This window comes from Impatiens glandulifera, chromosome 6 (assembly GCF_907164915.1).
Source record: "Impatiens glandulifera chromosome 6, dImpGla2.1, whole genome shotgun sequence".
Taxonomy (NCBI): domain Eukaryota; kingdom Viridiplantae; phylum Streptophyta; class Magnoliopsida; order Ericales; family Balsaminaceae; genus Impatiens; species Impatiens glandulifera.
In genome coordinates this window covers 11,461,097-11,479,503 of record NC_061867.1, presented here as the reverse complement: position 1 = coordinate 11,479,503, position 18,407 = coordinate 11,461,097, and the positions used below count along the sequence as shown (strand labels likewise).

At 30.1% G+C, this 18,407-nt stretch overlaps 4 protein-coding genes across 7 annotated transcripts; 3 read left to right on the top strand and 1 right to left on the bottom strand.

Moving 5' to 3' along the window:
• The first annotated feature begins 1,611 nt into the window (after positions 1-1,611).
• LOC124942507 lies at positions 1,612-3,109 on the top strand. The gene is made up of 2 exons (XM_047483027.1): positions 1,612-1,983; positions 2,580-3,109. The coding sequence occupies exons 1-2, from the start codon at positions 1,866-1,868 to the stop codon at positions 2,891-2,893; spliced, it is 432 nt and encodes a 143-aa protein (XP_047338983.1). The 5' UTR covers positions 1,612-1,865; the 3' UTR covers positions 2,894-3,109.
• Positions 3,110-3,177: 68 nt separating this feature from the next.
• LOC124942501 lies at positions 3,178-6,648 on the top strand. 4 transcript variants are annotated; one of them, XM_047483020.1, is made up of 12 exons: positions 3,178-3,456; positions 3,541-3,597; positions 3,661-3,715; positions 3,810-3,883; positions 3,961-4,091; positions 4,169-4,277; positions 4,347-4,456; positions 4,551-4,718; positions 4,816-4,998; positions 5,395-6,111; positions 6,173-6,256; positions 6,332-6,648. In XM_047483020.1, exons 1-12 carry the CDS (start codon positions 3,327-3,329, stop codon positions 6,398-6,400), a joined length of 1,887 nt encoding a protein of 628 aa, XP_047338976.1. In that variant the 5' UTR covers positions 3,178-3,326; the 3' UTR covers positions 6,401-6,648. The 4 variants fall into 4 exon arrangements, with proteins under 4 accessions (XP_047338976.1, XP_047338975.1, XP_047338978.1 ...); XM_047483019.1 differs by having other exon boundaries at positions 6,173-6,259; XM_047483022.1 differs by having other exon boundaries at positions 3,426-3,456; positions 3,805-3,883; positions 6,173-6,259.
• Positions 6,649-9,768: 3,120 nt separating this feature from the next.
• LOC124942506 (thioredoxin-like 2-1, chloroplastic) lies at positions 9,769-11,848 on the top strand. Its single transcript, XM_047483026.1, has 4 exons — positions 9,769-10,201; positions 10,450-10,632; positions 11,275-11,439; positions 11,524-11,848. The coding sequence occupies exons 1-4, from the start codon at positions 9,986-9,988 to the stop codon at positions 11,647-11,649; spliced, it is 690 nt and encodes a 229-aa protein (XP_047338982.1). The 5' UTR covers positions 9,769-9,985; the 3' UTR covers positions 11,650-11,848.
• Positions 11,849-16,076: 4,228 nt separating this feature from the next.
• Positions 16,077-18,063, bottom strand: LOC124942505 (tetraspanin-2-like). The gene is made up of 2 exons (XM_047483025.1): positions 17,513-18,063; positions 16,077-16,555 (listed from the first exon to the last, which is right to left on the bottom strand). Exons 1-2 carry the CDS (start codon positions 18,005-18,007, stop codon positions 16,244-16,246), a joined length of 807 nt encoding a protein of 268 aa, XP_047338981.1. The 5' UTR covers positions 18,008-18,063; the 3' UTR covers positions 16,077-16,243.
• Between the last annotated feature and the right edge of the window lie 344 nt (positions 18,064-18,407).

Genomic DNA, 18,407 nt, shown 5'->3' with positions numbered 1-18,407 from the left:
CTGTGGTTAATTTGGATACTTGAGTCGGATTGTGGGTTGACCCGTTTTTAAATTTAAAATGGTTAAAAATAAAATTAAAAATGCTAAAGGTATGTTTCGAACTTGCAACCTAACAAAATAAGTACAACTCTTTAACCAACTAGGCTATAAAGACTTTATATTTTAAATTCAATACCAAATTTGATAAACGTGGGACGTTTTAATATTAATATAAGTTCAACTTTTTAACTAACTAATATATAATATTGTTGAGTAAATGAATAATTGGGTCGGATTGTGGGTTGACTCACCCATAAATTTATAAAACGGTTAAAAATAAAATAAAAAATGTTATCCGTAATTTTTTTTCACGGTTTTTATATTATTACTCGTGCAAATGCACGGGTTAAATGCTAGTTTAATTAAAGGAAAAAAGCTCACTTAGACGTATGTACTTGTACAACTAGTTCACTCAAACGTATGTACTAATAAAATGTCATTTAAACGTACGTACTATTAAAAATTGACTCATTTAGCCTCTTTTAATAACCATGGTTAACTTTTATTTTTAAATTTATATATTTATTAATTAAATATTAATATATTTTCTCTCTCTTTCCTTTTCATTTATTATTTCATTTATTACTAATAAATGAACCCTCTATTTTTATCTTTTTTATAATTTTTTATTATTTCTATATGAGTATTTATGATTGATTATTTTAATTTTATTTTATATATATAAGTATTTATCATTAATTATTTTAACTTTATATTTCTTCTTCTTTTTACATATATATTTTTTTATATTCACATTAATTATTAATTATTTTAAAATTGTTTGATCCCAATAATTATATATAACAATGAAAATTATTTCAGCAATAAAAATCCTTCAACACAAAAATAAATTACTTAAGAATTAAGAATTGAATAATAATAAAAACTTATTCATCAAACACTAAAAGAGTAATAATCAAATATTAGACAAAACAGTTCTTTTACTACTAATATAAGTCGTGAATAAAAATTAATTAAAAGATTATTAATTTCATTTTTATTTATATTAAACTAAATAAGAAAACCCCTTTTTCATTTTTATTATATTAAATTAAATAAGAAAAAACCCTTTAAAAAAATATTACAGTAAAACATAAAATTCTTGTTAAATTAAAAAAAATGAGAATTTAAGAAATATGAGAAATAAAAACTAATAAAAAAAGAAGATGAAATATAAAAGAGAAATTAATATTAAAATAATAAAAAATTTAAGAATAAAATAAATTACCTAGTTTAATTAATGAAAAAGTAAGAGAGAGAAAATATATAAATATTTAATTAATAAATATATAAATTTAAAAATAAAAATTAACCATGGTTATCAAAAGAGGCTAATTGAGCCAATTTTTGATAGTACATATGTTTAAATGATCTTTTATTAGTACATACGTCTAAGTGAGCTAGTTGTACAAGTACATACGTCTAACTGAGCTTTTTTCCTTAATTAAACTACCAATCAAAACATCTTGATAGTATTCCAAATAATAAAATTCTAAACTCTATAAAACTGATAGTGAGAGATGTTTGGGTGTGATCAAGTACACTCTATTGATGTATAAATCAGACATTTTTTGGCAATGAAAGAAACCTTTCCATTTTACATAAACACCAGTCCAGTTTGACTAGCAAAGAGCTAATATTGATCAATTGAGCTCATAGGAAGGAAAAGAGAGAAGGAAGATGACATGAAGAGGAAGAAATAGAACAAAGACAATAACTTTCTGAGATGGGTTTTGTGATAATTGCGTAGATTAGACAATTCTGTTCTTCAGTGGCGCGCAGGAAAGAGGGAGTCGACAGTTCGTCGAAACAATCAATCAAACATCATGGAATCTTCTACCCCTGAACCGCAAGTCCCCCGACCTTATTCTCCTACTCCAGAGGGTATTCGAGCTTACAAGATCTTCTGGCGTGTTCTTCTAGTCTCAAATCTCGCTATCGGAGGTCACTTTCTGCTTCTCTATCAATCTTTTAGTATCTCTATGTTTAGATTCGGAAATCTTCTATTTGTTTTTTCATGAATGGATGAAACTTCGATCAATGTGATGGGTTGTTTCGATTCTGAAAATGTTGGAATTGGGTCTACTGTTTATATGTTATTTTTTGCATACCCAGTGTTCGACGTTTTGACTGAGAGAAGATAAATTTGTGCCTTTTAGAATGAAGAACTTTATATGAGAAATAATTCAAAGGAACTCTGTAGCCCTAATAGAGAGTCAGAAAAGGAAACAGAAGACTGTTTGAATATGTGAAAGAAAACCTGAGATACTACAAGATACATTGCTTCTGTATTGCTCTTTTGGAGCTTTAGCATGTGATGTTGTGAAGAATCCTCAAATGTTGATCAAGCTATGTATTAACCTAAATGTTCTTGCTGAAAAATAAAAGTATTTCCAAATGGGGTTAACTTGATCTACTTAAGCAGATATTAACTTTACTATTATACTTTTTCATTTGCACTTCTTTACCCAAATTAATGTTTTTCATTACTAAGAAGACCCTTAACCCGATTTGACACCTAAGTTGTTTCGATTTTGAAGCTTATATGTTTGCATCTGCAAGTAAGAAGGAGAAAAGTGGGACAGATCGTAAAAAAGCTTCGAAAAATTCATCTTCAAAGCTAGAGAGACGCAGAACTGTGTCTACTCCAGATCCTTTAATACCTACTGTAAATCCTCCACCTGAAAAGGTACAGCAACCTATTTCTGAGGATCAGCAGCAGAACTTATTCAAATGGATTTTAGAAGAGAAAAGAAAAGTTAAACCTGTGGATCGTGAAGCGAAGAAAAAGATTGATGAAGACAAGGCTGTTTTGAAACAATTCATCAGTACCAATTCTGTTCCGAAACTCTGATGGAGGAGGTTTTCAATTTTCATTAGTAATATTGAACTTCATTTCCCAATTTATCGCGCAAAATAGCAGTTTTTTGCTTAAAGCGATTTCAACTAATAACTAGTATTGATTGTTTCTCCCTTACTTAGGTCATTGATTGTTACAATCTAGACAGTCTGTATGTTTTTTCTTGTCAATTATTTGAATTTGACATTCCCCTGTTCTGTTTTAGCTGAATATCTATTGTGAGGTTATCACAAGCTTGATCACAAAATGACCATTGAATGCATTCTTTTATGGTAAAAGACAAAAATAGACATTTTGCTTCCAGGAATTCTTTTTTTTTTTAATAGAAAAAACTCAGCCTTCAATAAGTGATACTATGAGGTTAGTGGTCCCCTACATGAATTTGTCTCTTTAATATTCTGAAAATCTATGTCCACCACATATATACATGTATACCCAATCCATAAGGAAGAAACTTAGACTGCAAGATCCTCTTAGAGTCCATCTTCTCCTCATTCTCATTGGAGTTAGGTCAAAGTGGGGAATAAGAAAAATGCCAGGCATAATCAAAGTTTCAGGTAAAGAAGCCTCTCCTGATCTCTGTCTCATTTGTTATGTCATTGAAATGATTTCCCCTTTTTTGTATTATAATCATCTTCCAGTTCTGAACTACATGGACCTCCCATCTTCATCTACATCTTCACCATTATCCCTTAAAGGTAAATAGGCCATCACTTCTTTTTTTTGCAGATTTTTTTCTAATTTGAAAAATTGTTTTGCAGTTTCAGTGGGAAAAAAAGAGTATCAGACTTGGGATAAGAAGGATGACTTCTCTTTGTAACCATTCTGAAACTCATGTTATTTGTTTTATGCTGTTTCGTTCTATGGTCTTAGTAATGGAAGTTCTTTGTTTTTCTTGAATGTAGTACAGCCCTTTGGCAAACCTTCGTGACAATATATTCATTATGATCCAGGATGCCGATGGAAATGAAATTACACGTACAGGTTTACTACGATTTGCTGTCACATTTTTTATTGTGGCAGATTTTGGTTTTCTGATTGATTCTTGTGAATGCCTTCAGTTATTCAGACAAGGGAGGTGATTGAAAAGGGTTCTTTGGACGATTTATTTGCACTTGAAGGAGGGGGAAAAGTACATATGAAATTGCAATTTGTTCTCAGTGAAGAAGAGCACAATCGAATTCGTCGAATCGTAATATTTATCCTTTTTTCCTGGGTTCGTTTTATGAGTTTGTATGGGTTATATATAATTCTGTTTTATGCTTACAGAGAGAATCTGTAGTGAAGAAGAAACAGGGAGACACCAGTCCTACAACTCGCACAACTACACGAGCCACTACAATTGGTTCACCTCTGCAAATTGAACGCGACATCTTAGGTATTATTGATTAATGACAAAATAAATAAATAGATTTCCCTTCTAATTTTGATAAATGAATCTCTCAAGCTGAATCAACGAGCCGTCCTCAAAACAATGATGGAAACATTCTGTCTCAACCAAGTGATCCTCAAACTTATATAGCGAAGAAAGAAGTCCATCAGGAAGAGACCTCTCCAGTTAAGGATTTTAGTTTCATTCGCTTAGATTTATTATTATTTTAATGAAGCTCTTTGGATTATGCTAAGTTTTCTAACATTTAACTGTATTTAGATTGATACAGATAGAAGTACTCTAGAAACCTCATTATTAACAGTTTCGAAGTCAAGTGAAACTGAAGAGAATCGTGGAAATGCAACAAGAAATATTGATGTTGCCAATCTGACTCAACCAAGTGATCCTCAAATCTATACTGCATTCCATCAGCGAGAGACCTCTCCAGTTAAGGATTTTAGTTTCATTTGCTTAGAATTATTATTATTATTTTAAAGAAGCTATTTGGATCATGCTAAGTTTTCTAACATTTAACTGTATTTAGAATGATACAGATAGAAGTACTATAAAAACCTCATTATTAGCAGTTTCCAAGTTAAGAACACAAAGGAATCGTGAAAACGCAACAAGAAACATTGATGTTGGCAATCTGTTTCAACCAAATGATCCTCAAACTCATATTGCAAAGAAAGAAGAAATGACTTTCCATCAGCAAGAGACCTCTCCAGTTAAGGATTTTAGTTTCATTTGTTTAGATATTTTTTTACACAAGTAAAAAAGTTCAATTTGCTTCCTCAACATGCGGTAGGCTCGTTCTGAACTTTTAAAAATGGCTCAAATTACCTTCTCGTCCTCATTTTTTGGTTAACTCCAAAATGCATGATTTGATTTTAGAAAGAAAAAAACACATTAAGTCAAGAATTGCAATTAAGGAGATGCAAAAATTGTGTATAGATTATTTAAAAACTTTACAGAATTAACAAAAAGAATGTCAGTAGGATGTAATTTGAGCCCTTTTAAAAATTCAGGAAGAAAAACGAGATTTTGATGCAACTTGAGGAAGAAAAATGTACTTATATCCGCATGGATCATGCTAAGTTTTCTAACAGTTAACTGTATTTAGAATGATACAGATAAAAGTACACTAGAAACCTCAGTACTAGCAGTTTCCATGTCAAGTGTAAACGAAAGGAATCTTGGGAACACAACAAAATCACCCTTTGCTTCCTTAAAATCCATATCCAAATCGAGGAGCGAAGGCACATTAATCTCCATCGGAAAGCGTGAATTTTCGAAAACTCCTAGCAATGTAAGGAAAATGATAAGTGCATTCGAAAGTAGCCAACCCCAACCTGTTAAGCAGCAGCATTCTCTTATTGCCAAGCCAAAGAAGTTCGCAGTGGATCCTCCCACAGAGGATCCAAGCCCAATCCGAGTAACTAAAGAAGCAGAGTCATCTAGTAAGGAAAAATCAGACACTGGGCAGATAGAGACAACAGGAGTATCAGAAAGTCTGCCAGAAACGAAAAAAGACCAAGAAGTGGTCACTCCCGCAGTTTCAGAAAGTTTGTATGAAAAAGAACCGTTTGATTTGAGCGATAATCTGAAAGAAGGTGAAGATTCTTTGGCTATGGATAGTGAGATTCTTTTCCAAGGGATTTCAGATGATGAGGTGAGACCAGAAGCCTTAACACATCGTGAACATAACAACAAGACAGAAGCTTCCGAAAGCTTCACTGATTCCTGGATATTTCCGGATTACAATAGACACTTGTGTATAACAACCGCGAGTAAAAAGGTCATGAAATGTAGGATACAACAAAATCCCATGAAAAGAAAGGTGAGGTTCTTCTTCTTTGTTTCTTCATGTTTTAAAAATATTCATTGAAATCTATCTGCAGATAGGAAATTCTATTGAGACGAAGAAAGACGAACAAATTCCCAAGAGTTCAGATAACGAAGGTCGCAAAAGATCAGTTACGCAGGTTGTTAGTACAGAGTTTTCTAATAGCTGTTTTTTCTTATGTTTGTTCCTTTTTTCTAAGTCGATTACTTCTCAGGTGAAAAGAGTTGCGATAATGGTAGCTTATGGAGCTCTAGTATTCCTCACCCGAGAAAGAAATCCTTGATTCGAAAAGAGTTGCGATAGTTCATTGATTCTTAAAATTTAATATTTTTTGGTGATTTAAGATGGTTGGAGTGGAATGGAACTGCCCCAATGGACATCAATCATCCACATGAAGGGAAGATGATTATCAATACTCAGTGGTTACAGATTTTACCTGTTTTTTGTTTTTGACATATTTGACTACATGTGTATTTTGATATTTTCTAATAATCTTTTATTGTTTTCATCAATAAAATGAGGCTATCCTTGACAGGCAATAGGTTTCTGGATAAGGTGATTTTTTTATTTATGGGATTATTTGTATATTTATACATTAAGATGATTTTTAACAATAATTGAGAAAAATATATTAAAAAAATCATATATAATGACCTATTCTGATGTTTTGATATTATTATTAAGAGTTGATTTTGTGATAATTTTTTAATAAATTAAAATGATGTTTTTATTTATTTTGAAGAAACATTATTCAATATAAATTACATAACATTCAATTTGGGGTTATGGTGAATTAAAGAAGTTTGGGTTATCATTTCAATTATTTAATGATGAATTAAAGAAATCGGTAAATTTTCAGTGAATGTATTTGTTTGATCCGTAGAATTAATAATGTTATTATTATACCTACTAATGTAGTTCAGTGTAGGGGTGTAAACTAGTCGAGCTCGAAGTAGCCCTAGCTCGAGTTCGATTCGACTCGTTTATTGGCTCGGCTCGAGCTCGATCGAGCTTTTAATATTAAGTTCGAACTCGGCTCGATCATATAAACATAGGCTTGAGTTCGGCTCGAAAGACTTGAATTTAAATATATTTATATATATTAGTTTCTTATATTAAAAAAATAACTAAAAAAGATTTAAGATTTTAGAGGAGCAAAATTTAGAACTTCGAAATGAGATATAAGTTTGTTGAAGATGTATCAATGGGCAGTCTCTTGAGTCTTCTTGCAAAATGATTGTGGAAGTCGTCTATTGTAATTGAGATAAACTTAAAAACATATTAGATTTTATTAGGTTTATTTTGAAAAATAAAATAATTTATAGTGAAATAAAATTAATTTTATATTTTATAAAATATAATATATTGAGATTGTATATATTAAATAATATTATAATATAATTATTTTTTTTTAATTTTTAAAAATTATGTTTTTTAATTAAATTAATATAAATTTATTTATTTCCTTATAAGTATTATATAATATATATTTTTTAATTTATAAATATTATTATAGTATATCTTGATATACAAAAATATTGAAAATCTCATACCTATTACGTACCAATAATTTTGGTATCGGTATCATAAACAATAAGTCCATAAATAGTCTTATGGGGTTTCAAATTTTGATTAAAAAGTAAAATATAATAAAAAAATAAAATTATATGATTAGGCTCAAAAAAGTTCGACGAGCCATCAAGCGAGTCTTACCTAAGCTCGAATTCGGCTCGAATCTTAAACGAACTAGCTCGAGCTCGGCTCGAATTCGATTTTGACCGAACTCGAATCGAGCTTTGATCGAGCAGCTCACGAGCATCTCGCGAGCGACTTGATTCATTTACACCCCTAGTTCAGTGGTAAGAGTCGGTTTAAGAGACTAAAAAGTCACGGATTTGATTCCATTTGGAAGCGCTTTAAGTTTAAGTAGGAGTCATGACTATGGGATGTCATGCTAGTTCTACTTTAATTTAAAAATATATAATGTTATTTAATTTAAGGATTTACGAGCTCGATTCGTTTTTCTCAAGAATTTACGAACTCTATAAAAGTAACATGATTGTATTTTATTATTTCTTTTCTTTTTTCTTTTTTTTCTTTTTTCTTTTTAAATGTCATACTTTATGGTTATGTTCTTATTAAACAATATTTTTAATATTTTTAATATTAATAAACTGTTTTAAAAATATTACATACCATTAAACTTGATTCAAAATAAAATATTGTCAACAAAATTATAAATTTATAAAAAATAAAATAAATTCAAATCAAAAGTTTGTCAATTAACTTCAATCTCACCATCTAAATTAATATATCAAAGAAAACATTTTAATGCTTATATTTTATTTACTTTTTTTTCAACAATTGATGATTAGATGAAGTTTTAAAAGAAATTCACCCCAAGTAACCCCAGATAATTTGGATAAATAAAAATTGTTTCCATAATAAATCTTATTTAATTTGATTGAATGTTCATTTCACAATAAAATTTATGTGAACTTCGATTGTTTTTTTATAATTACATTCCCTTTTTACAGTTTAAAAACAACTATATTTTCCTAGTAGAAAGAAATAATTATATTGATCTAAAATTTTTGTTTTATTCCTATTAAACATATTAAGTTAGATGTTTAAAGGGTGTAAGTAGTTTAAATTTATTTTTTTACAATGAAATTTATAAATAAACAGTTAAAAATCAGTTTAAGAAAATTTTATAATTAATTTCGTTTCATCAACAATAATTACTAAATAATATTAAAAAAATGATAGAGAACAGAAAAAATATTAATTAGATAATTTAAAAAATTTCTCTTATTAAATTCTTAATCCACTCAATGCGTGTAAATCATTCTTACACTTTTTTTTCTCAATATTTTCAAGCTCTCTCATAATATAATTATACATAAAATCTACCTTTAAAAAGTAAATAACAAAAATATATATATATTGTTTTAACATAAAAATATTATTTCTAATTAAAACTAATAATTTTCCTATTATTATTTTACATTTTTAAACATTTAATAATGATTAAAATAAACATTAAAAGAAAAACTTAGATATCATCTCTTAGTTTGAATTGAATTAGGTATATTTTTTAAAATTTTAATTATTATTAGGTTTGTTTAGCGGTTCGATCAACAAAATAAATTATTAGATTTTGTTTAATCTGTTCTAGATTATTATAATTTAAAAACTCAATAAATTATTAAGTACTTTTTTTTTCTGACCTTTTTTTTTTCTTCTCAGGTGATTATACTTAAACGATTTTAAATAAAAACATATATAATTTATCATAATTTAATTATTTCAGTTTTGTAGCATTTCAATTGGATTTAAGTGGTATGTAAAATGATTAACCTGAATTTTTAAACATATATTAATATAGACATATGGTGATTTAATTTGTAGCATGAATCATATATTAATTTTAATGTAATAATAGTTTCTAAGTACACTCTCCGGACCAACTAGGTAGCCAAACAATTGACCAGAACAAAAATGGCAGCCACACAGGACCCAAGTAAAGAGCATGCAAAAGAATAGAAATTTACAGTAAAGAGATTAATGAATGAATGCCGTAAATTTGTTAAAGAAACAATTTTTTTTGTCTTGGGCGTTTCTGGTTCACATAAACGAAGTCTTGGATATTCTCTTTCTCACTTTCCACACACACACAGGGAAATACTGAAAGAGAAAGAGTCCTCCAATGGAACTCACAACCTTCTTAGAGATCGATTGATATAATTAAGCTGCGATTCTCCGACCCACCTATTATTGAATCGCGGAACGAACTTCTAGTCTTCCGCGATTCTCTCTAATCAAATCTCCAATCAATCGTAGAAACACAATTTACACCCATATAACCATGGCCAATGTTATTCGATTCTCATCCCATCCCACTGCTTTATCGTCTTCTTTACTCAACTCCGTTTCCTCCTCTTTCAATTCCCTGCATGTGGGTTTTCTACCCAGTCAAAGGGTTTTCAAGGGTATTCACTCTCCCGCTGATTCTGATGCTTCTTCTTCTTCTGCTGTTTCTCTATTTGGTTCCAGACCCAGAAATCAATTCGACTTTTTCAAGGTATAAAACCTCTTAATTACTTTAGGCCTTTTGATTGTTGCTAGATTTAGTTGGGTTTTGTTCCCTTGTCTGTTTCTATTTCTTGAATTGGCTGATTGTGGTTAATTCTATAGAATTAGGACAATTAGATGGATAATTTGATACGATTTAGGCAAGACTTTATATTCTAAATCACTGTTTAACTGGAATTTGAGTAATTTAACTATGTAGATTTTTTTATCAGTAATTGATACCTGTTTTGGTTTTAGTTGAACGCAGTTATTACTGGGACTGAACAGCCAAAATGGTGGGAGAAAAATGCAGGACCGAATATGATTGACATTCATTCTACAGAGGAGTTTCTTGATGCATTAGGTCAGGCTGGAGAAAAGTTAGTCATTGTCGAATTCTATGGAACTTGGTGTGCTTCTTGTCGAGCATTGTTCCCCAAGGTAAAAAGAAATGAAATGTTATCTGCCTTATTAGATATGGTAGAAATACAACATAGTAAATCCAATTTTCAGAAAACAAGGAAAGAAAAACATGATTTCATATCCTATAAGGAACTCGAATTGCTAAGATTCAATGATGGTCTTTCAAAGTGTTGAATGTGCTGATGCTATCTTTCCAATGGAGGGAGTATTGTTATGTACTGAGGCTCCCTCAAAACAGTTGACTTAAATAGATAACAGCCCATTTGAAAATTCTTTAATACTTTTGTGTTTGGATCTGAATAACGAAACATTTGGAAATCTTAGAAGATCAATTAGTATTTCAATTAGGGTAGTCTATTATAATTTCAAGACCTACTATGGTTTCTTAGAAGATCAAACCATATCGCAAATTTATGGTGAAATCAGTACAAGTTATGACATGAATTATCATAAATTTTGAATCAAGACAGCAGGAACCTACTATGTTACATTCTAATTATGCAATTCGAATTTTCTATGGTCTCAAATTCTTCTTGACTTTTCAATATATTCATTCATGTTCCAATCAAACACTATGAGAAAAATTATTGACTTAAAATAACATTCTTTAGTATTATTGTTTGGGATCAATTAGCCTGATTACATGATTGGGTTTTCCAGCTGTGCAAAACGGCTCAAGAACACCCTGAAATTTTGTTTCTGAAAGTTAACTTTGACGAGAATAAAACAATGTGCAAAAGCTTGAAGGTGAAAGTACTCCCGTTTTTCCATTTCTATCGAGGAGCAGATGGACTTCTCGAGTACTTCTCTTGTTCACTTGCTAAGGTAATGAATGAATCAGTTTCTTCATCTTTTGCCATTGGAATTGTTCTTATAACCTAGAAAGAAAAACAAAACATTCTGTTACAGTTTCAGAAGATTAAGGATGCAATTGAAGCAAACAACAAGACTGGTGTTTCCAGCAGTGAATTGTCAAATGGTGCTAGAAAAATAAGTCTAGAAATGCTAGCTGCTCAAGCTGACAAAGCCATCTAAAACTGATATGTTTTGTATATCTTTGTTTTCATTATATTGTGTTATATGATTCACATGTTAGCTCTTATTTTATGATATCTTCAAGTAAAAAATGTAAATATATCTCCCCCATTGAATTTCATTATTATGCCCACTCTTGTTTGTTTTCGGAGATGAACTTTCAAGATTGGCTAATGAAATTTAAGATTGTTTACGCCAATGTTGTGTTCTAAAATGTTAATCGAAAGTACTTGAAGCTATTTCTTCAATTGTATCGGCATAAACGCACAAATATTTTCAATATTCGGAATCCAATATTCTTTAAGAGGCTGAATATAGATCTAATATTTTTCTTCTGAATTTAAAAAGCTAAAACACAATATGATTATACCACTTTAAATTTACTTCTTTTATTGCCAAGTGTGACGAAGATTTGGAATATATATATATATATATATATATATATATATATATATATATATATATATATTAATGGAGGACGTACAACGTTAAGTTATAACATTCATTTCAATTTAAAATGTTTGAAGTGAGAATTGAATCGGTGATATTTGGTCTCTTAGAAACCCGATTTGAAGTATATTTTGGAACATAATTGACATTGAAGTATGTCTGAGTCAATTGTGGATTGTTGAAATATTTGGATAAAAATTTTGAACTGGGTTGGATTGAGTCGATGGTTACATATCCCAATTATTTTCAGGTGAACTATTTGACCCGAAAAGAACCGTATGATATTTAGTGATCGTGATTGACTAATGCGTTACTCCACGACAATATTATTATGACGATATGGGAGATTAGGCATTGCAGTTTTGCCTTGACGGTTCGGGTATCCAAAGGAACCGAATTGATCAGTTCAGATAATTGGTTTGATTTTCGGTTCCAGATAATTTTGGATTGGAATCGATCGGTCCGTGTACCCGAGAATAAACCCCTTAACCGAACCAAACCCATCCTCTCGCTTTTTAAAAGTAAATTATGTATTAATTTCGAGAAAAAAATAGAGAAAGAAGAGAGGGGAAATTTGATTAAATAACCTCAAAGATGAGATTATTTGATCTGGTGGTGAATTAATAATTTAATTGCGCTCGTGGTCTTTTTTTTTTTTTTTACGAAATTGTCCTTGTCGCGAAACGCTAAGTGACTTAGCGTTTCGCGAAGTGAAAATGTGTGAAATGTCTAAATTACCCTTACTATTTAATATAACTTCTCTCATTTTTTTCATTTCTTTTCTTCTCCTTCTCTCTCTTCCCGTTCTTCTCCTCCTTCTCTCTAAACTGGGCGGCGGCGATCGGCGGCGACGGCGAAATCCACGACAATGAGTTTCACGACGAGCACGAGCACTATTCCACTTGGTACGTTTATCTTATGATATTTCAAGTTTATTGATGTTTGGTTTATGCATCTTCGAATCATTGTTAAGGACTTCCCGTTTCGCTAAGGACTTTCCATTTCGCTAAGGACTTCCCGTTTCGCTAAGGACTTATCGTTTCGCTAAATATTTTAACATGAGTCGTCTTAGCTTAGTTGGTAGATTGCGTGGCTTTTAACCATGTGGTTGTGTGTTCGATTCTCATAGATGACGTTTTTATAGTTTTTTTTTTTTACTTTTGCATAAATCAAATGCTCATTTGTAGAGAAATGATTATGTTTTAATTTGATGCATAAATGAAATGGTATAGAAAATGTTTGTTTGTTTTTTTTACTTTTGCATAAATCAAATGTTCATTTGTAGAGAAATGGTTATGTTTTAATTTGATGCATAAATGAAATGGTATAGAAAGAAATGAAACAAAAGCAGCTTAAACATTATTAACAAATACCAAAAGCAACTTAAACATTCATTAACAAATACCAAAGAAAGTAGTTCACTTTTTACATATTATTATTTTCTTAATTAGAATTAATTTATTTATTTACTGAAGTAATCTTCAGTCCTGCCCTTGAATCCAATTTGTCCAAAAGTCAATGCCAAAAACAATCTCAAGTGCCAAGTAACCAGCCCTAACCTGTTTGTTTACTTGTTTATGTATATTAATATTAGAAAGAAACATAAATATATTTTAATTGCTCAGTCCCAATACTGGAAAGAGTCCGTTGATCGTCAGAATACTGGAAGGTGCTAACCATCCGATCAACCCAAACCCAATCACGTTCAGATCTTTCCGTAGCCAATCCCTCTCGAAACTACAATCAATCAAACAAACAAATTTCAATTATACTCTTATTTTCTTACATTACATACATACATGATACATACCATGTAAGCTTTCCACCTAAGGCTTTTGCAACCATCAAAGGGTTCATGGCTCTAACTGGAGCCTTTAGGAATCCTGAGCTCAGTCTCACCGGTGATGAAGACAGACAAGATCCGTTTCGCTAAGTGCTTATCATTTCGCGAAAAGCTAAGCACTTAGAGAAATGCTAAGCACTTAGCGAAACGCTAAGCACTTAGCGAAACGGTAAATCCTTAGCGAATCTTCCCTGAAACGGAACTCATATGATCCAAGATTATATGCAAAACCCATTAATGAACCACACTTAACGAAATGCTCAAATATGAACAAAATAACAAATATGAACCCACAAATATGAACAAATATGAACCAAATATGAACGAAATATGAAAAGGTTTTTGAAATGAAGAAAATGTAAACATGAACATAACTGTTTATCAGATCTGAAATGAACATCTACCTCGACGACCTTCAAATCCTTAGAATCGGAGACCTGCATACCTTAAACCCTAGAATCGGAAACCTGCATGCAAAATAGATTTAGGGTTATAGATCTTGTAAATCTGTATAGATAAAAACATAAATGGATTAGGTTAGAAGATCTTATAAATCTGTATAGATCTGTATAAATAACCGCCGCCGTCCGTCGCCGTCCGTCGTCGCCGCCGGCCGCCGTGAAGGAGAGAACGGGAGAAGAGAAAGAAAGAAAACTAAGGAAATGAAAATATTTGAGTATTTATACTAACCCTAATCCACTTCGCGAAACGCTAAGTTACTTAGCGTTTCGCGACAAGGGCAAAATCGTATAAAAAAATATAGAACCACGAGCGCAAAAAAATTATAATATTACCATCAGATCAAATATTTGATCAAATTTCCCGGAGAGAAAAAGGAAATTAAGTTAGAGTGAGAATGAGATTTATTTTTTTAATATTTGTTTTTCTTAAAAATATTATTTATTTTTAAATATATAATCTAGGCCTGTTTGTTTTATTTTAATTAATATAATTTTTTTTCTAATTACTTTGATTAAATTTTTTTATAAATCATGAAATTATTTAAAATTAAATTAAAATGTTAAAATTTTGTTAAAATTAATTATGATTAACTAGTAAAAATATGTTAAGAAGGTAAAAATGTTAATCAATATAAAATAGTTAAATGAATAAAAAAATAGTTTTAAAGAATCGGGTACGTGTACCCATCGATTCCGAACCGATATTTCGGGTAAATTAAATACTCATTTTTTGGGCAAATTCGGGTCCAGTTTCGGTTGGTTCGGGTCTCTCAAAACCCAGAAATTTACCATATCTATGGGAGATCTCTTCTGGAAAACCGGTGAAAACGGTCGATAAACTCATTGATCTTTTCGAGAATCTATGAACTCGTTAATATAATATTTTATGTTTTGTTTGTTTATTGGTAAACATTTTTTGTTTATGTTTTCATTATCCTTTCAAATGGTTAATCTCATTGTGTTTTGGTTGTGTTTGGTGACTATGTAAACACTCATATTTTGTATTGTTTTGATCGTTATACTTAAACTACTCTCGTTTATATTATATAATCTAGGACATCGGACATTTTAAAATTGTTCATCCTCCACAACAAATTGTAGATAGAATATGACAACACTTCGACCTTCGGAAAAAAATGTTATCAAATCATTAATCCTCCGATTAGGACGAGTTTTCTTTTTTATAAAAAATCTTTTAGTTTATTTTTGTGAAAATTTTGAAAATAAAAATTAATATATTATATTTAGAAATATGTAAAACTGACACCTTTATCGAATGTGTAATCTTTTTGGTAAACCAATGAAGCCACCGTCCATAATTTTGTGGTATACTATGTTGTTTGTTCATTATTTAAATCAAAGTTTAGAACAAATATACATTGTCCATCATTTTGTGGTATACTATGTTGTTTGTTCATTATTTAAATCACTTTGAGAACAAATATCAAGAAAGATAGAAGAGGAAACATTTATGTTTATTTCAATGGTAGTATCCGATTTAATTTTAATCGTCCATATTTATTCATTTTCTCAATTTACACTTACAAAATATCTAACTTATTTAAGAACTAAAAGTTTATATGTACACATTAATAAGTTGGTATGTTGCAAAAACCTCATGCAAATGGCTTGCCAAAGTCTGTCACTATTAGCACATGAAGAATCGTCACTAATTCAATTACCAACCGTCGTTAAAATATAATATCGTTGCAAACAATGTTAGAGAAAAACGATACTAATAGTCAACTTTTATATACATCAAGGGGTCGAGGTTGAACACAAACTTAAATAACGAAAGAACACAAAAAATCAATCAACTTTGGACAACAAAAAAAACAAACTAAGCCCAACCCCGTTTACGATTGCGAAAGAGATCCTCATTTTGAGAGTTCTTGAAAGCGATACAACCAATCATATACACAAAAATAAGAACCACAACTGCCACCATAATCGCGACATTAACTTTCCTCCATTCATACCTTAGATTTCCCAATAGTCCGGCCTTGCATGACTCACAATTGTAGCAAAGTTGCCTTTGGTCGTTGCTCCAAACAGAGCAATCTGGATCCCCCCCCATATTAAACGGGCTTATCCACATTGTCGGGTTTACAAATTGGTATCCACAACTTGTCGGTGGCTTACAACATCCTGACTGTTAATTAAAAATATAAAAAAAAATATATATATCACGTTCTAATGTTCTATATGCCAGCAAAAAAAACATACTCAAAAGTAGAGTCACGATTGGATCATGAGACCCTTTTGGATTAACATAATAAAAATGTAACCTTTAAGTGAAAATACAGCATATAGTAAACCTATGAGTTATGAGAAGAAAAAAATAATTGAAACCATATAGAATTCATATTTTAATTTTAATGCACTAAAAGTGAAAAACAAAATTTATAGATCAAATAAATATTTATATAATATATATTGTTTAATATAATAAAAAATTATAAATAAATATAAAAATTTATAAAATATAATAAATAAATATATTGATAATATTATAAATTTATTTAATTAAATATCGAACCCAAATATCATTTTTAATCAACACCCTACTCAAACATCTATTCAAATTGAAAATCACTCCAAAGATCATTCTTAATATATATAGGTTAGGAGCTTGTCGTGAGTTTAATAAAATATATATTACAAATTTTATAAAAAAGAATTCTCATTCTCCTATAATTTAAAAAAAAAAAACATTTTTATAAGTTAAAGTATAACACTCTTTTTATTTTATTTTCTCTTGTGATTTAGGTAAAAAAAAAATCTTCAAATAATTTAAAGACAAAAAAAATTGGAGCTAGTTTTCATATTATTAATTTTATTTTATTTTTAATTTTATCCAATTAAAAAAATTTAACATAGTCACAAGTCTTAATACACTATATTTTAACTATAAAAACAAAAAAAAATTCAACTAAAATATATTTATTTTACTTTTATTAAATTTCAAATAAAAAATATTTTAATAATTAAATCAACTAAAACCTAATTTTATTTTTTTTTACAAAACTCATAAAAACCTTAACATAATCAAATGTAAAAAAAGAACATGTTTTTGAGTATGTTTTTATTATTCTAAACAAGAACTTGCCTGAATAGGGGAGATGGGCGCAATAAGGAACTGATCAGCACCAATATACATCTGATTAAGATCAGGACAAAACTCAGAATCAGCAAGACAAACCCTAATCTTCAACCAATTCTCAGAATCAACAATTTTCCTCATCCAAGAAGAATACCCATCAAGTTTATACTCTTTATAACCTCGATTAGGAACCACATAAGCTCCAGAGGGTCGAGTAACAATGAAAGCAAGAACTAGAAGTAAGATTAGTGCAGAGATAATGAATGCCATGAAAATTAGGTAAATAGCAATAAGGCCTTGTTTGTTTTTGTGAGCTCCGATGAACCCAATTAAGGAAATGATGAAGATTGATATGCCGAAGAAGAGGATTGGAAAACGGAGCCAATGAATGCATTCGTTGTCGGGTTTTGAAGCGACCCAGATGCCGGAGATTATGATGGGAAAGGAGGATAACATTGATGTTATGTTTAGAATTGATGTTATCCGGTTGCTTACCGCCATTGATGATGTTCTGAAAGCTTGTTTTTAGAGAGAGAAAACTGTGGTTGTGAAGATGAAGATGAAGATGGGTGGGTTGTGGTTTGTATTAGTGATGTTATATCAAAATGAGGGAATACTAATTTAGTCCTTAAAATATTAACTAATTTTGAAATCAGTCCTTCAAATATTAAATTAGGTCTTAATTCTTTATTATAAAATCGTGAATCAGAGAGTTTATCGTTTAAACCGAAACTAAAACGCTTCAACAAAATCGAATTCATTACGGTTTTATTTTTAACAAGTTTATCGCAATTGTTTGGGTGATCGGTTCTTAAAGAGCGGAGAATGTGAGAATTATATCTTAAACTTGTAGTGATAAGTAATTAATTATAATTTTTAGATAAAAATACATATTTAAAGT

What these genes read in the sequence shown, in the direction of transcription:
- LOC124942505 (XM_047483025.1), bottom strand. Translation starts at nt 18,007, where the DNA reads ATGGCGGTAAGCAACCGGATAACATCAATTCTAAACATAACATCAATG. An exon ending in CGCCCATCTCCCCTATTCAG is followed by an intron (nt 16,556 to 17,512) that starts GCAAGTTCTTGT and finishes TTTAATTAACAG; the next exon opens with TCAGGATGTTGTAAGCCACC.
- LOC124942501 (XM_047483019.1), top strand. Translation starts at nt 3,327, where the DNA reads ATGTATACCCAATCCATAAGGAAGAAACTTAGACTGCAAGATCCTCTT. An exon ending in ATCAGGAAGAGACCTCTCCA is followed by an intron (nt 4,457 to 4,550) that starts GTTAAGGATTTT and finishes AACTGTATTTAG; the next exon opens with ATTGATACAGATAGAAGTAC. An exon ending in AAAGATCAGTTACGCAGGTT is followed by an intron (nt 6,260 to 6,331) that starts GTTAGTACAGAG and finishes ATTACTTCTCAG; the next exon opens with GTGAAAAGAGTTGCGATAAT.
- LOC124942506 (XM_047483026.1), top strand. Translation starts at nt 9,986, where the DNA reads ATGGCCAATGTTATTCGATTCTCATCCCATCCCACTGCTTTATCGTCT. An exon ending in ATCAATTCGACTTTTTCAAG is followed by an intron (nt 10,202 to 10,449) that starts GTATAAAACCTC and finishes TTTTGGTTTTAG; the next exon opens with TTGAACGCAGTTATTACTGG. An exon ending in TCTCTTGTTCACTTGCTAAG is followed by an intron (nt 11,440 to 11,523) that starts GTAATGAATGAA and finishes ATTCTGTTACAG; the next exon opens with TTTCAGAAGATTAAGGATGC.
- LOC124942507 (XM_047483027.1), top strand. Translation starts at nt 1,866, where the DNA reads ATGGAATCTTCTACCCCTGAACCGCAAGTCCCCCGACCTTATTCTCCT. An exon ending in CTCAAATCTCGCTATCGGAG is followed by an intron (nt 1,984 to 2,579) that starts GTCACTTTCTGC and finishes TCGATTTTGAAG; the next exon opens with CTTATATGTTTGCATCTGCA.